Source organism: Pongo abelii, chromosome 21 (assembly GCF_028885655.2).
Source record: "Pongo abelii isolate AG06213 chromosome 21, NHGRI_mPonAbe1-v2.0_pri, whole genome shotgun sequence".
NCBI classification, from domain to species: Eukaryota; Metazoa; Chordata; class Mammalia; order Primates; family Hominidae; genus Pongo; species Pongo abelii.
Genome location: NC_072006.2, coordinates 30,218,068 through 30,236,112, shown reverse-complemented (window position 1 = coordinate 30,236,112; position 18,045 = coordinate 30,218,068). Strand labels below are relative to the sequence as shown.

At 43.9% G+C, this 18,045-nt stretch overlaps 1 protein-coding gene and 1 long non-coding RNA gene across 6 annotated transcripts in view; one reads left to right on the top strand and one right to left on the bottom strand.

The window, feature by feature from the left end:
- The window catches only part of CDS2 (CDP-diacylglycerol synthase 2), a 65,991-nt gene extending 48,876 nt beyond the window's left edge, over positions 1-17,115 (top strand). For 2 of the 5 annotated variants that reach the window (XM_024238875.3, XM_054541690.2), the window contains exons 4-13: positions 1,095-1,192; positions 3,243-3,382; positions 6,838-6,896; positions 7,512-7,594; positions 9,315-9,402; positions 10,217-10,285; positions 11,145-11,297; positions 13,517-13,636; positions 14,187-14,290; positions 14,554-17,115. In XM_024238875.3, the coding sequence (XP_024094643.1) occupies positions 1,095-1,192; positions 3,243-3,382; positions 6,838-6,896; positions 7,512-7,594; positions 9,315-9,402; positions 10,217-10,285; positions 11,145-11,297; positions 13,517-13,636; positions 14,187-14,290; positions 14,554-14,686 (1,047 nt within the window). In that variant the 3' untranslated portion in view covers positions 14,687-17,115. Of the gene's footprint in view, positions 1-1,094; positions 1,193-3,242; positions 3,383-6,837; positions 6,897-7,511; positions 7,595-9,314; positions 9,403-10,216; positions 10,286-11,144; positions 11,318-13,516; positions 13,637-14,186; positions 14,291-14,553 lie in introns of those variants that run through there. The other 3 variants (XM_054541687.2, XM_054541688.2, XM_054541689.2) reach the window with 3 other exon arrangements.
- On the bottom strand, positions 14-7,574 carry LOC129052098 (uncharacterized). Its single transcript, XR_008516865.2, has 3 exons — positions 7,416-7,574; positions 5,660-5,729; positions 14-546 (listed from the first exon to the last, which is right to left on the bottom strand). It is a non-coding gene; the product is annotated as an uncharacterized LOC129052098 (long non-coding RNA).
- Positions 17,116-18,045: the final 930 nt, after the last annotated feature.

The following is an 18,045-nucleotide window of genomic DNA, read 5'->3' as shown; positions in this document are numbered from 1 at the left end:
AGCACTTTGTGAGGCTGAGGCGGGCGGATCACGAGGTCAGGAGTTCGAGACCAGCCTGACCAACATGGTAAAACCCTGTCTCTACTAAAAATACAAAAATTAGCCATGTGTGGTGGCACACGCCTGTAATCCCAGCTACTCAGGGGGCTGAGGCAGGAGAATCGCTTGAACCTGGGAGGCGGAGGTTGCAGTGAGCCGAGATCATGCCACTGCACTTCAGCCTGGGCAACAGAGTGAGACTCCATCTCAAAACAAACAAACAAAAAAAACTGACTTTATTATTCCAACTCTGTAAACTTTTACCCTGGGCATGTCTCTATATGACTCCTGGTTTTGTTTCCTGTTTTCCTGGGGCCTCCCTCCTGGGCTTAGAGCTTTTATTAAGGAAATCCCAATCCACAGAGCTGGTCTCTCTGTCTTCCTACTGTCCTGGACAGGGTCAGGTGACCATCAGCTGCATGTGAGCAAAGCATTTGACTTTGAATACTTGAGACTTTTGAATACTTGAGTCAAAAGGAGAATGGATTGGTTGAATCCCGGGAGGTTCTAGAATAAAAAGTTAAAAAGGAGGTTTTAGAATAAAGTTAATTGAGGGCCAGGCATGGCGGCTCACACCTATAATCTCAGCACTTTGAGAGGCCAAGGCGGGAGGATCGCTTGAGCCCAGGAGTTTGAGACCAGGTGAAACCTCGTCTCTGCTTAAAAAAAAAAAATCCTTTTGGCTGGGTGTGGTGGCTTACACCTGTAATCCTAGCACTTTGGGAGGCTGAAGGAGGTGGATTGCTTGAGCCCAGGAGTTCAAGACCAGCTGGGCAACACGGTGAAACCCTGTCTTAAAAAAAAAAAAAAGTTAATTGAAACATCAGGGTGTGTATTTTATTGTGAGTGGAAAATTGGATCTACTCCCTATGACATAGAGGGCTGCATTGCTCTGTGGGATGGTATGAGAGAGGAAGAAGGAGGGAAGCAGAACCACTGGAGGTCCGATATTTTTCTTAAGTATAATGGGTTTTCTGGAAGACTCATGACCTGTTGGTTTCCATTTCCAAAAATCATAAGAATTGGGGTGTCAGTGAATGTTTTGTGTCCCGCAGGTGATGTGCGTTCAGATTAAGTGTTTCCATGAGATAATCACTATTGGCTACAACGTCTACCACTCCTATGATCTGCCCTGGTTCAGGACCCTCAGCTGGTAAGCTCTCCGGCCCCACAGAGGCTTTTAGAATTTGGATGATGTGCTTTGTGGCAGGTACTTACAGTGATGGTGGGTATTTCTATCACTTGCTATAGAAATAAATGCTGGGGAGGCAGTTATCATGTTAGGTCATACAAAGTTTCATGAAGAAAATGTCATTTGAGCAATAAGTGAAGAAATGGGTAAGAGAATGTTAGGAGTAGGAAAAAGGCAGGAGAAAAGAGGTGATCGCCACAGACTCGCACAGTGCCTTTGAGACCTGAGTATTTCATAGGCCAGACTGTGTGGTTGGCCTTGCAGGAGTCTTATAGTTACTTGAAGTCTGGAATCTTCCTGAGAAGAAACCAGATGGGCTGCATTCTGTGACTGTGTTTGCCTCGGTATTTGGATTCCTTAAACTCTGTATGATGATCCCGTTTTTCTAGATCAGTATATTTTTCATGCTGTCATATCTCAGCATCCCACTAGAGTTGTCTGGAAGTTGTTAGGTTCTGCTGCCGGCTTTGTTATCCTTGGAACTTGGTTTCCTTGTCTCTAAGACAGATGGTTGAGACTTACTGGTTTCCAGACTGTGGTGTTTGAGCCCTACTTCATCAGAGGTGTTTTGAGTGCCAGAGTGGGCAGGAGTGAGACTGAATGCATGGGATCTGGGCTCCGCTGGGAAAGTTGGCTTTCTCCGTTTCCTAGGAAAGGACTCAGCTTTCTTAAAGCAAAAAGAAAAACCTGTAGCACATGTCTGAGACCCCTTTCTGATCTGAAACTCTGCTTTATTGGCTGTAGTATTCTCAGGTGGTGACTTTTGAGCAGAGCACTGGACAATGCTGAGAGGACCTGGGGCAAATGCGGACCTTCTCACCCCACTGTGCAGGGATACAGGGGTTGAAGCCATGACTTAGCCGGCTGGAGAGCAGTGGTTTTTGCCCCAGCAACCTGGTCACCGTCAAGGAAGCCAGTGTGCTCAGATGTAGGCTGGGCACCCCCTTCCTGAGGTGTTTCCTGTCACCCAACAGCACAGGCTGCCTCCCAGCCTCCAGATGGAATTGTGATTGTCACCTGGCTTAAGATGCATGTCCCTTTTGTGGCTGTTCTTTAGCTGGAAAGCAGTGTTTTGCATTTTGTTAACATACTCAGGAGGCCTGACTCCTGGCTGTGGTCACTTTACAAAGAAAGTTTTTTCCATGTAACAGAAAAGAAACCCAATGTGGGAGTTTTTGTACTTAGTAATTAAAAAAAAAAAAAGAATGGGAAAGAAAAGCTCTCCACTTTCTTCTGTATCTCAGGATCCTTGCTGGGGGTTTTCAGTGATGGCTGCATGGTCCCATACTCAGCAGTACTGTGGAGGCTGCAAGGGATGGCTTCTCTTCTCATGAATGCCAGTTGAGGAGAGAGAATACACAAGTGAAGAGTTAACGCTAATGGAAGGTCTGTGTGTCAGAGCCAGGCTTCAGAGAGGGAGATGCATCATTAATTGCTTAGTCAGATAATCACATATTACTTGCTATAGAAATAAATGCAGGGGAGGCAGATGTCATGTTAGGTCATGCAAAGTTTTATGAATAAAATGGCATTTGAGCAAGGAGTGAAAAAATGGAGAAGCAAAGAGAATGTCAGGAGCAGGAAAAAGGCAGGAGAACAGCAGACAGGTGTGGCAAAGCCGGAAGAAACCATTTTAATGGGAGTGAAGGAGTTCCTGTTGGGAAGAGTGGAAACGAAACAGGGGAAGCAGGATGAGGCGTGTTTTTGAAGGTCGTATGGTTCAAGGATCCCTCAGTTAGGTATGGGAATGCTACAAAAGGGGCAAAAATGGAGTCTCAAGTTTGGGAGAAATGGAGAGTGAATGAAAGCTGCTGTTTCTAGATAAATTTATCACCTATGGTGTCACCAGAGAGCAGGAAACCGTGGTCTGCTTGTTGCTCTGTGAGCTGTCCTGGGGGACTCAAGGGTGGGGGGTACTCTGCTGCCCTCTGTCCCTTCCTCTGGGATGTCTGACTGCCTTGCTGTGAAGGCAAGGGTGCTCCCTGCGGCAATGACCTGCCTTCATTTACAGGTACTTTCTCCTGTGTGTAAACTATTTCTTCTATGGTGAGACAGTGACGGATTACTTCTTCACCCTGGTCCAGAGAGAAGAGCCTTTGCGGATTCTCAGTAAATACCACCGGTTCATTTCCTTTACTCTCTATCTAATAGGTATGCATTAAGCAGTTCTCCATTTCTTGTGTCTGTATTGTTTTTGTATGTCTGTCAGGTAGGAATTGGGGGAATTTCTTGGTTAGGGTACAGTTTTGTGACATTAACTCTGACCATGCAGGGGAGCAGAGCTGATGCTCTATGTTAAGCTGTAGCAGCTCTTGCCTTTTTTTTTTTTTTTGAGGCAGGGTCTCACTCTGTCACCCAGGCTGGAGCGCAGTGGCACGATCTCGGCTCACTGCAACCTCCACCTCCCAAGTTCAAGCGATCCTCCCACCTCAGGTCCCGAAGTAGCTGGGACTACAAGTGCCTGCTACCAAGCCCAGCTAATTTTTGTATTTTTAGTAGAGACTGAGTTTCGCCATGTTGGCCAGGCTGGTTCCGAACTCCTGAGCTTAACTTATCCGCCTGCCTTGGCCTCCCAAAGTGCTGGGATTACAGGTGTGAGCCACCACGCCCGGCCTTGTAGGAGCTCTTTTAAGAGAAGCAGAGTGTAGGGGCAGGACTGTGGCCTGTGCCACCTGCCCCTGTGTTTCAGCCACCATTGAGGAACAGCACAGCATGGTCCTGTCCTGACTCTCCTGTTGGCAAAGATTCTGCAGTGGGACCAAAACAAAAATCATCTAGGAACTTACCATCTTTAGTGGAGTCATTTTAGGAGAATGCCTTGGGTGACATTGTAGCATGGTGGAAATTTTACTGGATTTGGGCTTAAAAAGACTCTGCAACCTCAGGGGGAGCTAGGAACATAGTATTTCTGAGTCTCAGCTCTTTTGTAATCTAGAGCTAAAACTGCAGGGTTACTGTGAGGATTAAATCAAATACATTAAAACTTCACAAGCATTAAAGCGTTATATTAATATAAATTCAGCTAAGGCCACGTACTAATTCTAATAATGCTGATAGTTTTTCATAGCTACCTTCAAAGCTAGTTTGAGGTGCATGAAAAATTTGTTCTGACCTCAATGTCAATCTGACCTGTTTTTGATCAGCTTGATAGCAATACTTCTGTGAATGACACCTGACTATTAAAATATAAAATCTGCGAAGGGGTCTGCTGCCATTGAGGATATTCAAAGAGTATGCTGCAGACCCCGAAAGCAGCCTTCCACAGTGGGAGGTCAGGGGTCTGGAAAAGCGACATGCTTATTTCTGGGCAGAACTGCTTTTGAGGATCTCTGCATATTTATGGGTAAAGGTTCCTTTCCTTCCTGGAGAAGGGATCTGCAGACATGTTTTGCCACCATCTAGGTCACTGTGAGAGAGATAAAAAGGTGGTCTTGACCCTATACCATGTGGATCCCTCTTCTCCCAGCCCTATGAATACTAGGACAGGTGTTGGCAAACTTTTTTTTTTTTTTTAAGGGGAAGCAAGTTTATTAAGAAAGTAAAGGAATAAAAGAATGGCTACCCCTTAGGCAGAGCAGGCCCGAGGGCTGCTGGTTGCCCATTTTTATGGTTATTTCTTGATTATATGCTAAACAAAGGGTGGATTATTCATGTTTCCCTTTTTTAGATCATATAGGGTAACTTCCTGACGTTGCCATGGCATTTGTAAACTGCCATGGCACTGATTGGAGTGTAGCAATGAGGACAAGCAGAGGTCATTCTCATTGCTATCTTGATTTTGGAGGGGGTTGGCTGGCTTCTTTACTTCAAACTGTTTTCTCAGCAAGGTCTTTATGACCTGTATCTTGCGTATCTTGTGTGACCTCCTATCTCATCCTGTGACTTAGAATGCCTAACCGTCTGGGAATGCAGACCCTGTAGATCTCAGCCTCATTTTACCCAGCTCCTATTCAAGATGGAGTTGCTCTAGTTCAAATGCCTCTGACATTTCCCCCATCACTTTTATAAGAGAACCCTTAATCCTAAGGGTTGCAGAGGGACGAAGATCCATACTCTGTAACTTCTTCAGGCTGATTAGGGGCAATGATATTCCTGCCTACCTATGGAGGTCTCTTGTATTCAGGGTAGAGAGGAGCTCAGTCAGAAAGTGTCAGTATGGTTAGGGCCATTCACAGCTCGGACACAAAGTGATATCTGGAAGATTTTGTAAGTGTTTAAGAGAACATTGAGTAAGCTTATCCTGCATTCCTACACAAATAGTACAACAGCAATATATTCCATATCAGTAAAGCAAAATAAGCAAAACTATCCCAAGTAAACTAAAGAAGGCTTTCCATGAACTGGGTAATTGTTGGAACCAAGCTGATACGGGGTCGGTAGCTGATTGCAATATGTTCCCAGAATTAGAATACTGATTCAGATTTTTACATCACCAATCCCTCTTGTTTCTTCTGAGCTGCAGCCAGAGATCACTGGTTGGTTCACAGGAACAAGCAGTCTAAATTGCAGAAAAAAACCAAAGTCAGCCAATCAGTGCTGCAGTCTATTTCCTTTGGGTTGGGGGTCTCCTCAGTATTGTCCCTTTGGGGTTCACCAGAAAGATGTTACCAGAAAGGGGTCCAGACCCAGACCCCAAGAGAGTGTTATTGGATCTCATACAAGAAAGAGTTTGGGGCGAGTCTGTGGAGGAAAGTGAAAGCAAGTCTATTAAGAAAGTAAAGGAATAAAAGAATTGCTACTCTGTAGGCACAACAGCCAGCAAACTTTTTATTAAAGTTCCAAACGGTAAATATTTTAGGCTTTGGGGACCATAGGGTCTCTTGCAGTTACAGTCATGCATCGTTTAACGATGGGCTACGTTCTCGGAAATGCATTGTTGTGATTTTGTCATTGTGCGAACATCGTAGAGTGTACTTACACAGACCTAGATGGTATAGCCTCCTACACACCTAGGCTATAATGTGTAGTCTGTTTCTCTTAGAGTACAAACTTGTACAGCATGTTACCTTACTAAATAAATATTGTAGGCAATTATAACACAATGGTAAGTATTTGTGTATCTAAACATAGAAAAGGTACTATATGGTAATTAGTAAATCTTATGGTATTAAAATCTAATGGGTATTATAATCTTAGGGAACTGTTGTATATGTGGTGTGTTGTTGACGAGAACCTCGTTGTTCAGAGCATGACTGTTCTCAGTTCTGCTGAGCTGTAGCTTGAAAGCAGCCATAGACAATATGTAAACAAATGGACATAACTGTGTTTGAATAAAACTTAATTTATAAAAACAAGCAGCTGGCCTGACCACTGTTTGCTGGCCCATGTTCTAGGAATAAAACATTCCTATCTGATGAACCATGTTCTAAGTTTAGTGTGGTCTGCATGATTATAAAATATTGCCTTCCTTTTACTGTTTGGCAGGAGTTATTTTTTCCTTGTGACTGTTTATCTGGATAATGTTTTTCTCCCCTGGGCTTTGACATTGTGCACTGGTTAGCTGCTGGGAATAAATTAGCCAAAGAACCACTTAACATAGCTAAAGGAGGGCAAAGATAAATGCAGAACATAATTCATTTTTCTTTTCTCCTCCCACCTCAAACTAGGATTCTGCATGTTTGTACTGAGTCTGGTCAAGAAGCATTATCGACTGCAGTTCTACATGGTAAAGGAAATGCATGCGTGTATGTCAGAATTCTTGATTTAAATGAAGTTTTTCAGGAACTCAACAGGCCTTTCATGCTTTCTGTGACAAATCAAAACTCAGGAACATGGTCTGATATGTATGCATCTAGAGCATGAAGGAAGAATGCCTATTTAGGTTTAACGGCTCTACATTGACTTAGACCCAGTCACTGTTACTTACACCTTAAGCAGCCTCTCCACTAGGACCCTGAGGTGGGCTCCAGAGAAGGCACAAGCTGAAGCTTCAGACACTGCCCACAGATGTCCTGTCTGGTACATCACTTGCTACCACTTATTCCCTGACTCGCCAGAGAACAGCTCCTCTCTGAGTGCTCCAGGTGCTCAATAACTACTAAGAAAATGAAAAACACCCAGGCTTTCAGAGCATGGGAGAGCTCACTCACTAGTGGGCTGTGGGGGACAAAGTATTACTCTCAGAAGCCTGATCTTACCTGTTCACTTTCAATAAGTCAGATACAAAAGCAGATATTTTTCCTACCTGTTTCTCAGCAGTTTTCTATTTGGTACTGATTGTTCTTTGAAGTTACTTTCAAGGTAAACTGGTAAGTAGTGTTTGTTTTTCTTTTTTTTGCAGTTTGGCTGGACCCATGTGACGTTGCTGATTGTTGTAACACAGTCACATCTTGTTATCCACAACCTATTTGAAGGAATGATCTGGTGAGAATTGGGAGTTGGATTTTCCCTTTTATTTTGTGGGTGTTTCTCATGTACAGATACTCTCTAAGCCAGTGGCTCTCACCTTGAGCCACATCAGAATCCTCTGCAGGGTTCATTATAACACAGATTGCTGGACCCCACCCCTGACTTTTTGATTCATTAGATCTGGGGTAGGCTTGAGAATTTGAATTTCTAGTACATTCCTGGGTGGTGCTGATATTGCTGGACAGGACCTATGCTCTGAGAACCACTGTTCTAGATTAACAGGTACAGGAATATTTAAAGACTCAAATACAATGCAACATGTATGGCAACAGATTTGAAAACCTAGAGGAAATATTCATGATTTCCTGGCAAAATGTATACTAAAAGTCATGAAGAAGAAAACGTGAATAGATCGGTAACTCTAAATGAGCTTTGAAAATTATGTAAGATTCCATATCTGGAAAAAGAAACAGGACCAAATGGGTTAACAGCTGAGTTTTATCTAACCTTTATACCAAAGCCAGTGAGGAGAGAGAAGCAGGAATGATAAACCCATTTCTGCTACGATTATAGATAAATCATTCTAAATAAAATATAAGCAAATAGAATCTGGCAGTGTGTCAAGGGAATAATATGCAAATACTGAGTGGATTTTATTCCAAAAATGCAGTGGTGTCATCTATCAGCATTGGTAGAAATCACTGGCCAACTGAAGCAGCTAGGTGATCTTAGTGAAAAGGTTAAAGGGCGGGCACGGTGGCTCACGCCTGTAATCCAGCACTTTTGGAGGCCAAGGTAGGCGGATCACGAGGTCAGGAGTTGAAGACCAGCCTGGGCAACATAGTGAAACCCCTGTCTCTACTAAAAATACAAAAAAATAGCTGGGTGTGGTGGCAGGTGCCTGTAATCCCAGCTATTCCGGAGGCTGAGGCAGGAGAATCACTTAACCTGGGGGTGGAGGTTACAGTGATCCGAGATTGTATCACTGCACTCCAGCCTGGGCAACAGAGAGAGACTCTGTCTCAAAAAAAAAAAAAAAAAAAACAAAAAACAAACAAAAACCTGTAATCAAAGAACTTTTTAAAAAGTGTCAGTGTCAGAGAGTGGAGAGTGAGGAGAGAGGGAGTACAAGTGTGGAAACCACCTCTTTCATAGTGAGGATGACTGGATCAGCAGGGGAGTGTGCAGAGAGGAAATCTAGCTGTGCGTGTTGGGGTTTCACACTCAATACAGTCCTGGGGAAAGGTAGGGCCAACTAGAGCTAGTAATAAACAGCAAGAAAAGTCAGTAAATAATGAAAGAGACATTAAAGCATACTATTTAGAATTGGGGAGGTAACCACTAGAAAAATAAAAATTAGAAACGATTAGAAGTGGTTATTTTTGGGAATGGAGATAGGGATGGGAGAAAGAAGGAAAACTTTTTGTTCCTTTTACAATTAAATTTCTATCATTGTTTACATATATTTCTTTATCATGAAAAAAGGACAGATGACCTTTTAGTTTGCAACCTCCACTTATTCAGTAGTCATTCAGTAAACACTTGAATGTGTACTCTGTGCTAGGTACTAGGTATGACTATTTTGGTACTTTTTATGTTTTTAACTTACTCCTTAAGGGGTTACCAGAATTTTATGGGTGATTTTGGTGCTGGAATTTAAGAATGGCACTGTTTTGTGTACTTTTGAGGCACTGTCACCTTGCTTGAGTTGATCCTTACTTTGGTTCATTTCTAGGTTCATTGTCCCCATATCTTGTGTGATCTGTAATGACATCATGGCCTATATGTTTGGCTTTTTCTTTGGTCGGACCCCACTCATCAAGGTAAATGGATTATCCTAATGTGAAATACCACTGTGAGGGGAGGGTGGTGCTCTCAATGTGAGTAGATCAGCCTGGCAGACAGAAGAAATCTAGCTGTGTTGTATTGTGGCCATGTCTTCATGTCTTCCTGGAGAAAGGCCAAAGGAAAACACTGACAACTGATTAAAAAAAAAAAAAAAGATAATAAAGGAAATAGGCTGGGCATTGTGGCTTATGCCTGTAATCCTAGCACTTTGGGATGCTGAGGCAGGAGGATTGCCTGAGACCAGGTGTTCAAAACCAGCCTGGGGAACATAGTGAGGCCTTGCCTTTACTAAAATATTTAAAAATTAGCCAGGCATGGTGGTAGCATGCACCTACAGTCCCAGCTCCTTGGGAGGCTGAGATGGGAGGATCTCTTGAGCCCAGGAGGTTGAGGCTTCAGGGGGCTGTGATAGTGCCACTACACTCCAGCCTGGGTGATGGGGCAAGATCGTGTCTTGAAAAAAGAAGAAAGGAAAATATTTTTACAGATTTATAAAATCTTTTTTTGGGACACATTTTTTGGGGCTTTGATCTGGATTTGAGTGTAGTCACTTAATTAGTATATCGTTTTCTAATATAAAACTATTCGAATGACTGATTGAAACAGAAAGGGAACCAAAGGGGGGGTATAAGATAGGGAACAAGGAAACCATATTTGGGGGAGCTTTAGAAGGTGACATGGTTAAGAGAATGGGGTTTTATGAAAGAAAGGTTCTTAACAAGTAATCATTGTTCCCAAAGCTGTAGTTATCAAAACACCCTTTGCTGAGAACTTGCTCTCTGTCCACAGCTGTCCCCGAAGAAGACCTGGGAAGGCTTCATTGGGGGCTTCTTTGCTACTGTGGTGTTTGGCCTTCTGGTAGGTGGTGGCTTTCAGCTGTGTGAGGGATTGGGTGGACAGAGTCCTCACACCACCTTCCAAGGCCTGTCCAGAGCTGGAGAGTGTTTTTGGAGGCCAGGACTGTCCTGCTGAATGGCAACCTTGCCCTGAAGAGGGCCACTGGCCATGCCAGCCATCCACTAGCTTTCAGGCAGGGTGCTAGCAGTTGGAGAGCACCTTCTATGACCTCTCGCGCCCAGGCACGGTGACATCAGCAGGTAGTCTTCTTGTCAGGCATTTGATGTTCCAAGGTCAGGGTGAGGGCACCCAAGGGAAGATGAGATACACAGCTTTTCTCCTATGTGTGCCTTGCCCAGAGGTGGGTGATTTTCCTGCCCTTTCCAGAGCACCATTCTCTGCTTCTGACCCTTGGACCAGTCCTCCTTCTTCAGCACTGTCTGGCTGCCCTTCAGTGCTCACCGCCCAGCTTTGTTGCTTTCCAGCCTTGTTCCTCCTGAGATCTGCCTCTCACTGTGCCCCTTCCCCATGGCCTCTCTCCAGTTATCACTGAGTTCAGAGATCTTGAGGAAAGTGGTCCTAGCTCCCCAAATGGGGAGAGTCTTCTTGTAGTTCTTTGCCCCAGTCCCTTCAGGTTTTCCCGGATTCTTTCGGGGCCTGGGTGTTTGGGTTCCTGTGTGTAACCTTGGTGGGTTATGAGTCTCTCTTTTTTTTTTAATTGAGGTAAAATATGTATGGTAAAACATGAACCTCTGAACACATAGCTCGCAGTTAGCAGGGTACTAGGCACTCTGAGGAACACGGCCAAACGAGGTGCCTGTGTCTAGGCTGGATGGTTGGAACTTACCTCCTTGCCGGTCTCTCTGTTATTCCTCCTCAGCTGTCCTATGTGATGTCCGGGTACAGATGCTTTGTCTGCCCTGTGGAGTACAACAACGACACCAACAGCTTCACTGTGGACTGTGAGCCCTCGGACCTGTTTCGCCTGCAGGAGTACAATATTCCTGGGGTGATCCAGTCAGTCATTGGCTGGGTATGTGCCACTCACAGGGGGTGAGCGGCCTCCATGGACAGTGGCTACAAAGAGAGATCCCCCTACATCACCTGCCCTCTGAAAAAAGCTAGCTTCCTCCTTCCCAAAGCTGTAAGCCCCAGGATGAAGGAGAATTGCTCACTCCAGGTCAGGGTGTGGGCAGGAGACCTTTCCCCTAACATCAGATTGTTTAGACCAGTGGTTTTCAAAGTGTGTTCTGTGGATCCCTGGAGGGCCCTGGGATCCTTTTAGTTACGGGGGTAGGGTGGGGGGTCTGTGAGGTCACAACTGTTTCATAATTAGACTATCACATTTCCCTTTTTCAATGTGTTGACATTAGCTGTGATAGGACACAAAAGCAGCAGTGGTTAAAACTGCGTTAAGGCAGTGGGTTCGTCATGCCACACACTCACAGTACAAACAGGCCAGTTCTTCTAATGAATGTCTATGAAATAGTAAAGTTACTAATTTTGTTAAATCTTGACCTTTGTACACACACCTTTTTAATACTCTCTACTGAAATGGAAAGTATGTGTAAAACATTTCTGCTAAGTACTGTAGTACAGTGCTTGCCTAAAGGGAAAGCATGTGTGCAGTTGTTTGAGTTGTGAGCTGAATTAGCTGCTTTTTTCTAGAAAAGAAAGTAAATTTTACTTGGAAAGAACCAACAAATTATAATTTTTCAGACTTGGGTATTTGGCAGACATTTTTCTTGAAAAGGATGAAGTGAGCCTATCACTTTAAAGAAAACAACTGAGGCTAGGCACAGTGGCTCAACACCTGAAATCCCAGCACTTTGGAAGGCCGAGGCAGGCGGATCTCTTGAGGTCAGGAGTTCCAGACCAGCCTGGGTAACATGGCGAAACCCTGTCTCTACTAAAAATACAAAAAAATTAGGGGGGTGGTGGCGTGTGCCTGTAATCCCAGCTACCAGCTACTCAGGAGGTTGAGTTGCTTGAACGGAGGCGGAGGATGCAGTGAGCCAAGATCGCACCACTGCACTCCAGCCTGGGCGACAGAGTGAGATTGTCTCAAAAAAAAAAAAAAAAAAGAAGAAGAAAAAAAGAAAAATGACTGACAGTAATTGTTACCAAGGATAAAATTTGGCTTTCAAATGAAAATTAGAATTTTGGAAAGCTTAATCTGCCAGTGTGAACTTGACAGTTTCCTAATACTTAAAAGCCTTTTCTGATGAGGTCTGTGATGATTCTTAACGACGTGTGTGTGTGTGTGTGTTGATCACATGAGAAAAAACACATATTTGACACCGTATAATGTGTCTACATTTGGAAGATTTACATAATTCAGTGAACCATTATTTTCTAAATGGCTGATGCATGGTGTTATATAGTCATGCATGGGTAAAAGATCCATTCAAGTATAAGATGGACCATCGGATTTTAATGTAAGACAGAACAAAGTCCATTGATAGAATACTAGATTCCATATGACACCTAATATTCAAGAAATGACTACTTGTCAAGCTCTGGTGTAGTGTCAGAGAATACCCAAAACCATCTGAGGCTACGACTAAAATACTGTTTTCAACTATGTGTCTGTGTAAGGCTGGATTTTCTTTATATACTTCCACCAAAACAGCATGTTGCAACAGATTGAATGCAGAATATTTTAATGTTTTCCATTAACTTAGATATTAGAAATTTACAAAATGGGAAAAATTCACTCCTTTTATTGATTTAAAAACCTACATATATATAATTAGTTTCATAAAGAGTTACGAGGTTGGATGTCTTGGTTCTGTCTAGTGTTGATGTAACAGAACACTTGGGGCTGGGTAATTTACAAAGAAAAGAGGTTTACTTAGCTTGTTTCTGCAGGCTGGGAAGTGTGAGAAGTGTGGCATTGGCTGCTGCCTGGCTTCTGGTGAGGGCTTTTTATGCTGCATTGTAACATGGCGGAGAATGTCAAAGGTGGAAGCGGACACATGCAAAGAGGCAAAACCAGGGGCTTCATCACTTCATAACAACCCATTCCCTCGGGATGCCAGTGCTAATCTAGTCTCTTGACAGAACTCACTACCTGGAGAAAGGCACCAAGCCGTTCATGAGGGATTTGGCCCTGTGACCCAAACACCTCCCACTAGGCATCACCTCCCAGTGAGGCCACAATGAGGATCAAATTTCAACATGAGTTGACAACTCAAACCGTAACACTGGGCATGTATGCACCTAAACTTTTACTTCATTTACTCTTCTCAGAAAACGGTCCGGATGTACCCCTTCCAGATTCACAGCATCGCCCTCTCCACCTTTGCCTCGCTCATTGGCCCCTTTGGAGGATTCTTCGCAAGTGGATTCAAACGAGCCTTTAAAATCAAAGTAGGAAAACTGTCTTACGTTCCTCTCATCTCACTCCCTCCTCACCCATCTTCTGCCTTTCTCCCCCTTCCCTGCCCCTTCCAAAATACTAGGCTGTACACCCTGGCATTTAATGTGTGGGCTTGACCCATGCACTGAATTTAGGTGAGTTAATTAATAACAATATTTTCAGGAAAATGCAGTCGTTGTTTTTCAGTTTATTGGTTAATATATCTTTCTTCGAAAGAACATTTTGGGCCAGGCAGTGGCTCATGTCTGTAACCCCAGCACTTTAAGAGGCCAAGGCGGGAGGATCACTTGAGGCTAGGTGTTAGAAACTAGCCTGAGCAACATAGCAAGACTCCTGTCTTTATTAAATAATGAAATAAGAACATTTTGTAATGCAATAAAATTGTGTCCTAATATAGCCTCACTATTAGATTTAATACTTCTCACCTTCTATTGCCCTCAGCTACTCAGGACAGAAGCCTGACATTGGGGTGGGACCATTAGGCTGGGATTGGTCAGTGGCTGAGCCCAAGTTCACCCATCCTTCCCCTGACTCTAACAGGACTTTGCCAATACCATTCCTGGCCATGGAGGCATCATGGATCGCTTTGACTGCCAGTATCTGATGGCCACCTTTGTCAATGTATACATCGCCAGTTTTATCAGGTATAGTACCTTTCCATCTGAACCAAGTTGGTGGATTTTTAAGTACAGTGCAATTCTAGAATTTTAGCAGCATCTAAGTTCCAGTGAAAAGCATCCCAAATAATGCAGTTTTCAGTTGTTGCTGCTTACGGATTTTCTGAGGCCTCCTGCCATCTGTTAATAGATAACTCTCTGATCCAGAGATCAGAGCAGCCACTCAGATAATCAGGCCCTGGAAGCTTCCAGGCCCTAGCTCAGTGCTGTTTCTTCACATTCTGTTCCAGAGGCCCTAACCCAAGCAAACTGATTCAGCAGTTCCTGACTTTACGGCCAGATCAGCAGCTCCACATCTTCAACACGCTGCGGTCTCATCTGATCGACAAGGGGATGCTGACATCCACCACAGAGGACGAGTAGGGGCCACCCAGGGCCGGGAGAACAGGAACAGAACTGAGCAGGGGCAGGTCTCCAAGGCAAGCCCAGCTGGTGTGACTTAGACAATGACGAGGCTTCAGCTCACTGTCTTTTTTTTTTTTTTGGAGGGTATTTTTTATTTGTGGGTTCAAAAAATCTGTATATACAGTCTATGTGTTTAGAATTTGTGTTGTAAGTAAACTACAGCTTTGAGTTGGAAAGAAGTCACGGGTTGTAAAACCATTTGGATTTTTTTAAAACAAAAGTATTAATAATCTGGAAGACAGTGTTGCCCAGGTCAGGAGTGTTTTCTTGGTGGTTCCAGCCCCCATCAATTGAACTGTTACTGGGCTCAGTCAGGCACAGACATTCATCTGTGTCTGACCAAATCAGGGGACTTCCTTACCTGTGGTGGGAGGCACAGCTTAGATGTTTTGTACACCTGGTCTTTTCTAGAAATCCCTGCTTGGAGCTGCAGAAGGGTTGCCTTCTGTAGGTTGGAGGAATGGAGGCTTACTAACCAGATAAGCCTTCTATGCATCCACACCAAAATCCTGCAGAATGTAAGTAAGCTCTGCTTTATAAGATGGGTTCACCTTCATCACAGACTGAAAGAAAGTTTCAGTTTTTATTTTTTTCAGAAAGCACGAAAAATTATTTATAATAGTCTGGAGAAAAAACACACTGTAATATTTCCAGTGTATGCAGTAGAATGTACTGTAACTGAGCCCTTTCCCATATGTCTAGGCTCTGGTGTCTCCTGTGGGTCCACCTAACTGTGTGTTTTCAGGGACAATGCCATCTATGTTTGTGCTGTAGACTTGCTGCTGCTGAATCCTTTCTGGGGACTTTCTCATCGGGCAGGGAGCAGAGGGCTTCTCGTTCATGCACCCTTTGCCTGAACACCCATGTAGCTGCTGTGTTGTGTATATATTACTCTTAAGAGGAGTGTGTGTGTCTGTGTTTATTTTAAAAGTCACTTATTTCTTACAGTGATTTCAATTGCACCATGACTTCTTCACTAAAACCACAAAGTCCTGCTTAAAACTATGGAAAACCTAACCTGATTAGAGCCTTGACTATTTTGAAGATTAAATGCACACTTTTTATATAATGTGACCAGTTTAAATGTAGGTTGTATTGTACTGGGGGACATTTTGTTGTTGTTTGCTTAAACTGTGATTTTTTTCCCCTCCCTAATTTCAAGGGTGAGATTGACTGTGGGAAGACAGATTAGTTCTTTGTCAGGCCAACAACAATGGAGTGCGGGAGAGAGAACTTGGTGCCCAAATATATTAAACTATTCCGTGCCATGGATGTTTTCATTGCCAACGAGGGTGTAATGATTTGCTTCAGCACCTTGGTCTAGTGCTGGTTTGTGGTGTTTTTGTTTGTAAATTAGCCTCACTGCCTCCCTGAAAGTGCACAGTCAGCCCAGGTCTCTAGAGTGTCCAGCAGAGGATGGAGCCCTGGGGATGTTTCAGCTCACACATCCTTGAGTGACTTCCCATATGTGTGCAGGGCTGAAGCGGCTTCTTTCCGCTGAACTTTTATTTCCATTTCAGCCTCGTGGCTTTTCTTATTCAGGTCCAAGGCCCCTTAAAAACAAAACATATTATTGCAAGGGGTTTCATTTCAGTATTGGCTGTGTCACTGGCAGGATGCATCACTCTCAAGGGCCTCTTTTTTGGAGCTACTCCCAATTCCACTCTTATGTGATTCTGGCTGAGCAAGTTCATGCCGGCAGAGGCTCATTGAGTGAGGTCCTGGGCACCCCCCAAACAGGAAGTGTTTTCAGGCCCTTACATACTTATCCTTAAGATGAGTAGGTATCTCAGCAGCACACCCAAACAGTAAAGGTGATCAATAATGAAACTGTAGTTTTCAGATTGAAGAATGAACCTGGATCACCAAACTAGATACCGAAAGGGCTCCTCATTTGTCTCTTTTGTCCCATTGTGGGCATACGGTGGGCTCCTTGAGAGGAGGGAGTCTCAGCTGGGGCCCGGCTGCAGAGACCTGCTCTTGAATAGGGCTGCCTTTGGGATCAGGGAGCCCAGCATACTGGGCAAGGCTCATGTTCCTTTGTGGAAGTGGTCACTTGGTGGGGGGTGGGGTGGGGAAGGGGGGGTCCTAGGAAGCCGAAGCTGAGTGCTCACTAGAGCTGCTAGCAGGCAGGCCAGAGGGTCAGCTTGTGTTTTATTTTCTGATTTCCCCTGCATGCTTTCTGGAGATGAGGAATTTTTGTCAGGTAGCTAGGAGAGCACTGCCACCTTGTGTCCATATAGCACAATGTTTCTCTTTCTCCTGGTCACAGACAAGAGTCAAGAAACCATTTTTACGTATATACATTCAGATCTTAATGAATGGCATCACTTGCTTTAGACCCATTTTTTTTTTTTTTATTGGTCAGAAATAAAATGTTACTGCAACTGTGTGCCCTCCCTTGTTGTGAATTCCCTGTTTATCACTTCCATGCATGGTTTTATGCTTCTCATTTGTTTATGTATTCATGAATACTGCATAGTCCTGATTCAGAGACTTTTGCTTTGCTTTCCAACTTGTATCCCTACATTCTCACAACAGACTTCTTACCTCGGGTGAGAGTCATGAGCATCTTACCAGGCAGGGAGCTTCCCCAGGATAGCGTGGTGGAGTCAGGTCTCACTCCATCCTGCACTTTACCCACAGGACACCTGGAGGGTCCCCCAGCCCTGCTTGCTTTTGTGAACATCGTGTGAGTACACCGAGGTGTTGCATCTTTCCTTCCCTCTAGCTTAGGAGGCCTGGCCTGAGCCAGGTTGGAGCTTAAATTGCTGTTGGCTCCTGCCTAGTGGAACAAGGGGGTCATAGAAACCAGGGCTGATGGGCACCCCCCAGCCCCCGGGAGCTCTGCTCATGACCGCTCACAGGGTACCGAGTCTTTGCCTTTTGTGTGTGTGCATGCTGCCCTCTTAACTGCTTTTAGTATTCAAAAAGGTTCCATTTATGTTTTACTCCTGAAAGTGAAACCCTCTTAGGCAACTTGTTTCATATTCTGGGCATTTTAGTAGCTACAGTATTTTACATTTAAAATGTAATTACTCTTAGTATTGTACAGCCCTATAATGTATGAGAACTAGTTTCACATCCTTTGAAACTAATCTCTTTCATTGGGGAGGATATAACTTTTGACTTTACACAGGTGGACTTTGAATCCATTTTTATAGAATTTTTTTCCACTGTAACTTGACCTATATTATGCAAGAAAATCCCAAAAATATGTTTTAAGGGAGGCTACACAGACCTTGTGATTTGGTCTGAGCTAGTTGCTGAGTTGACTGGAGCCTTATTTGAATGGATCTTTGAGTTGAGATCTTCAC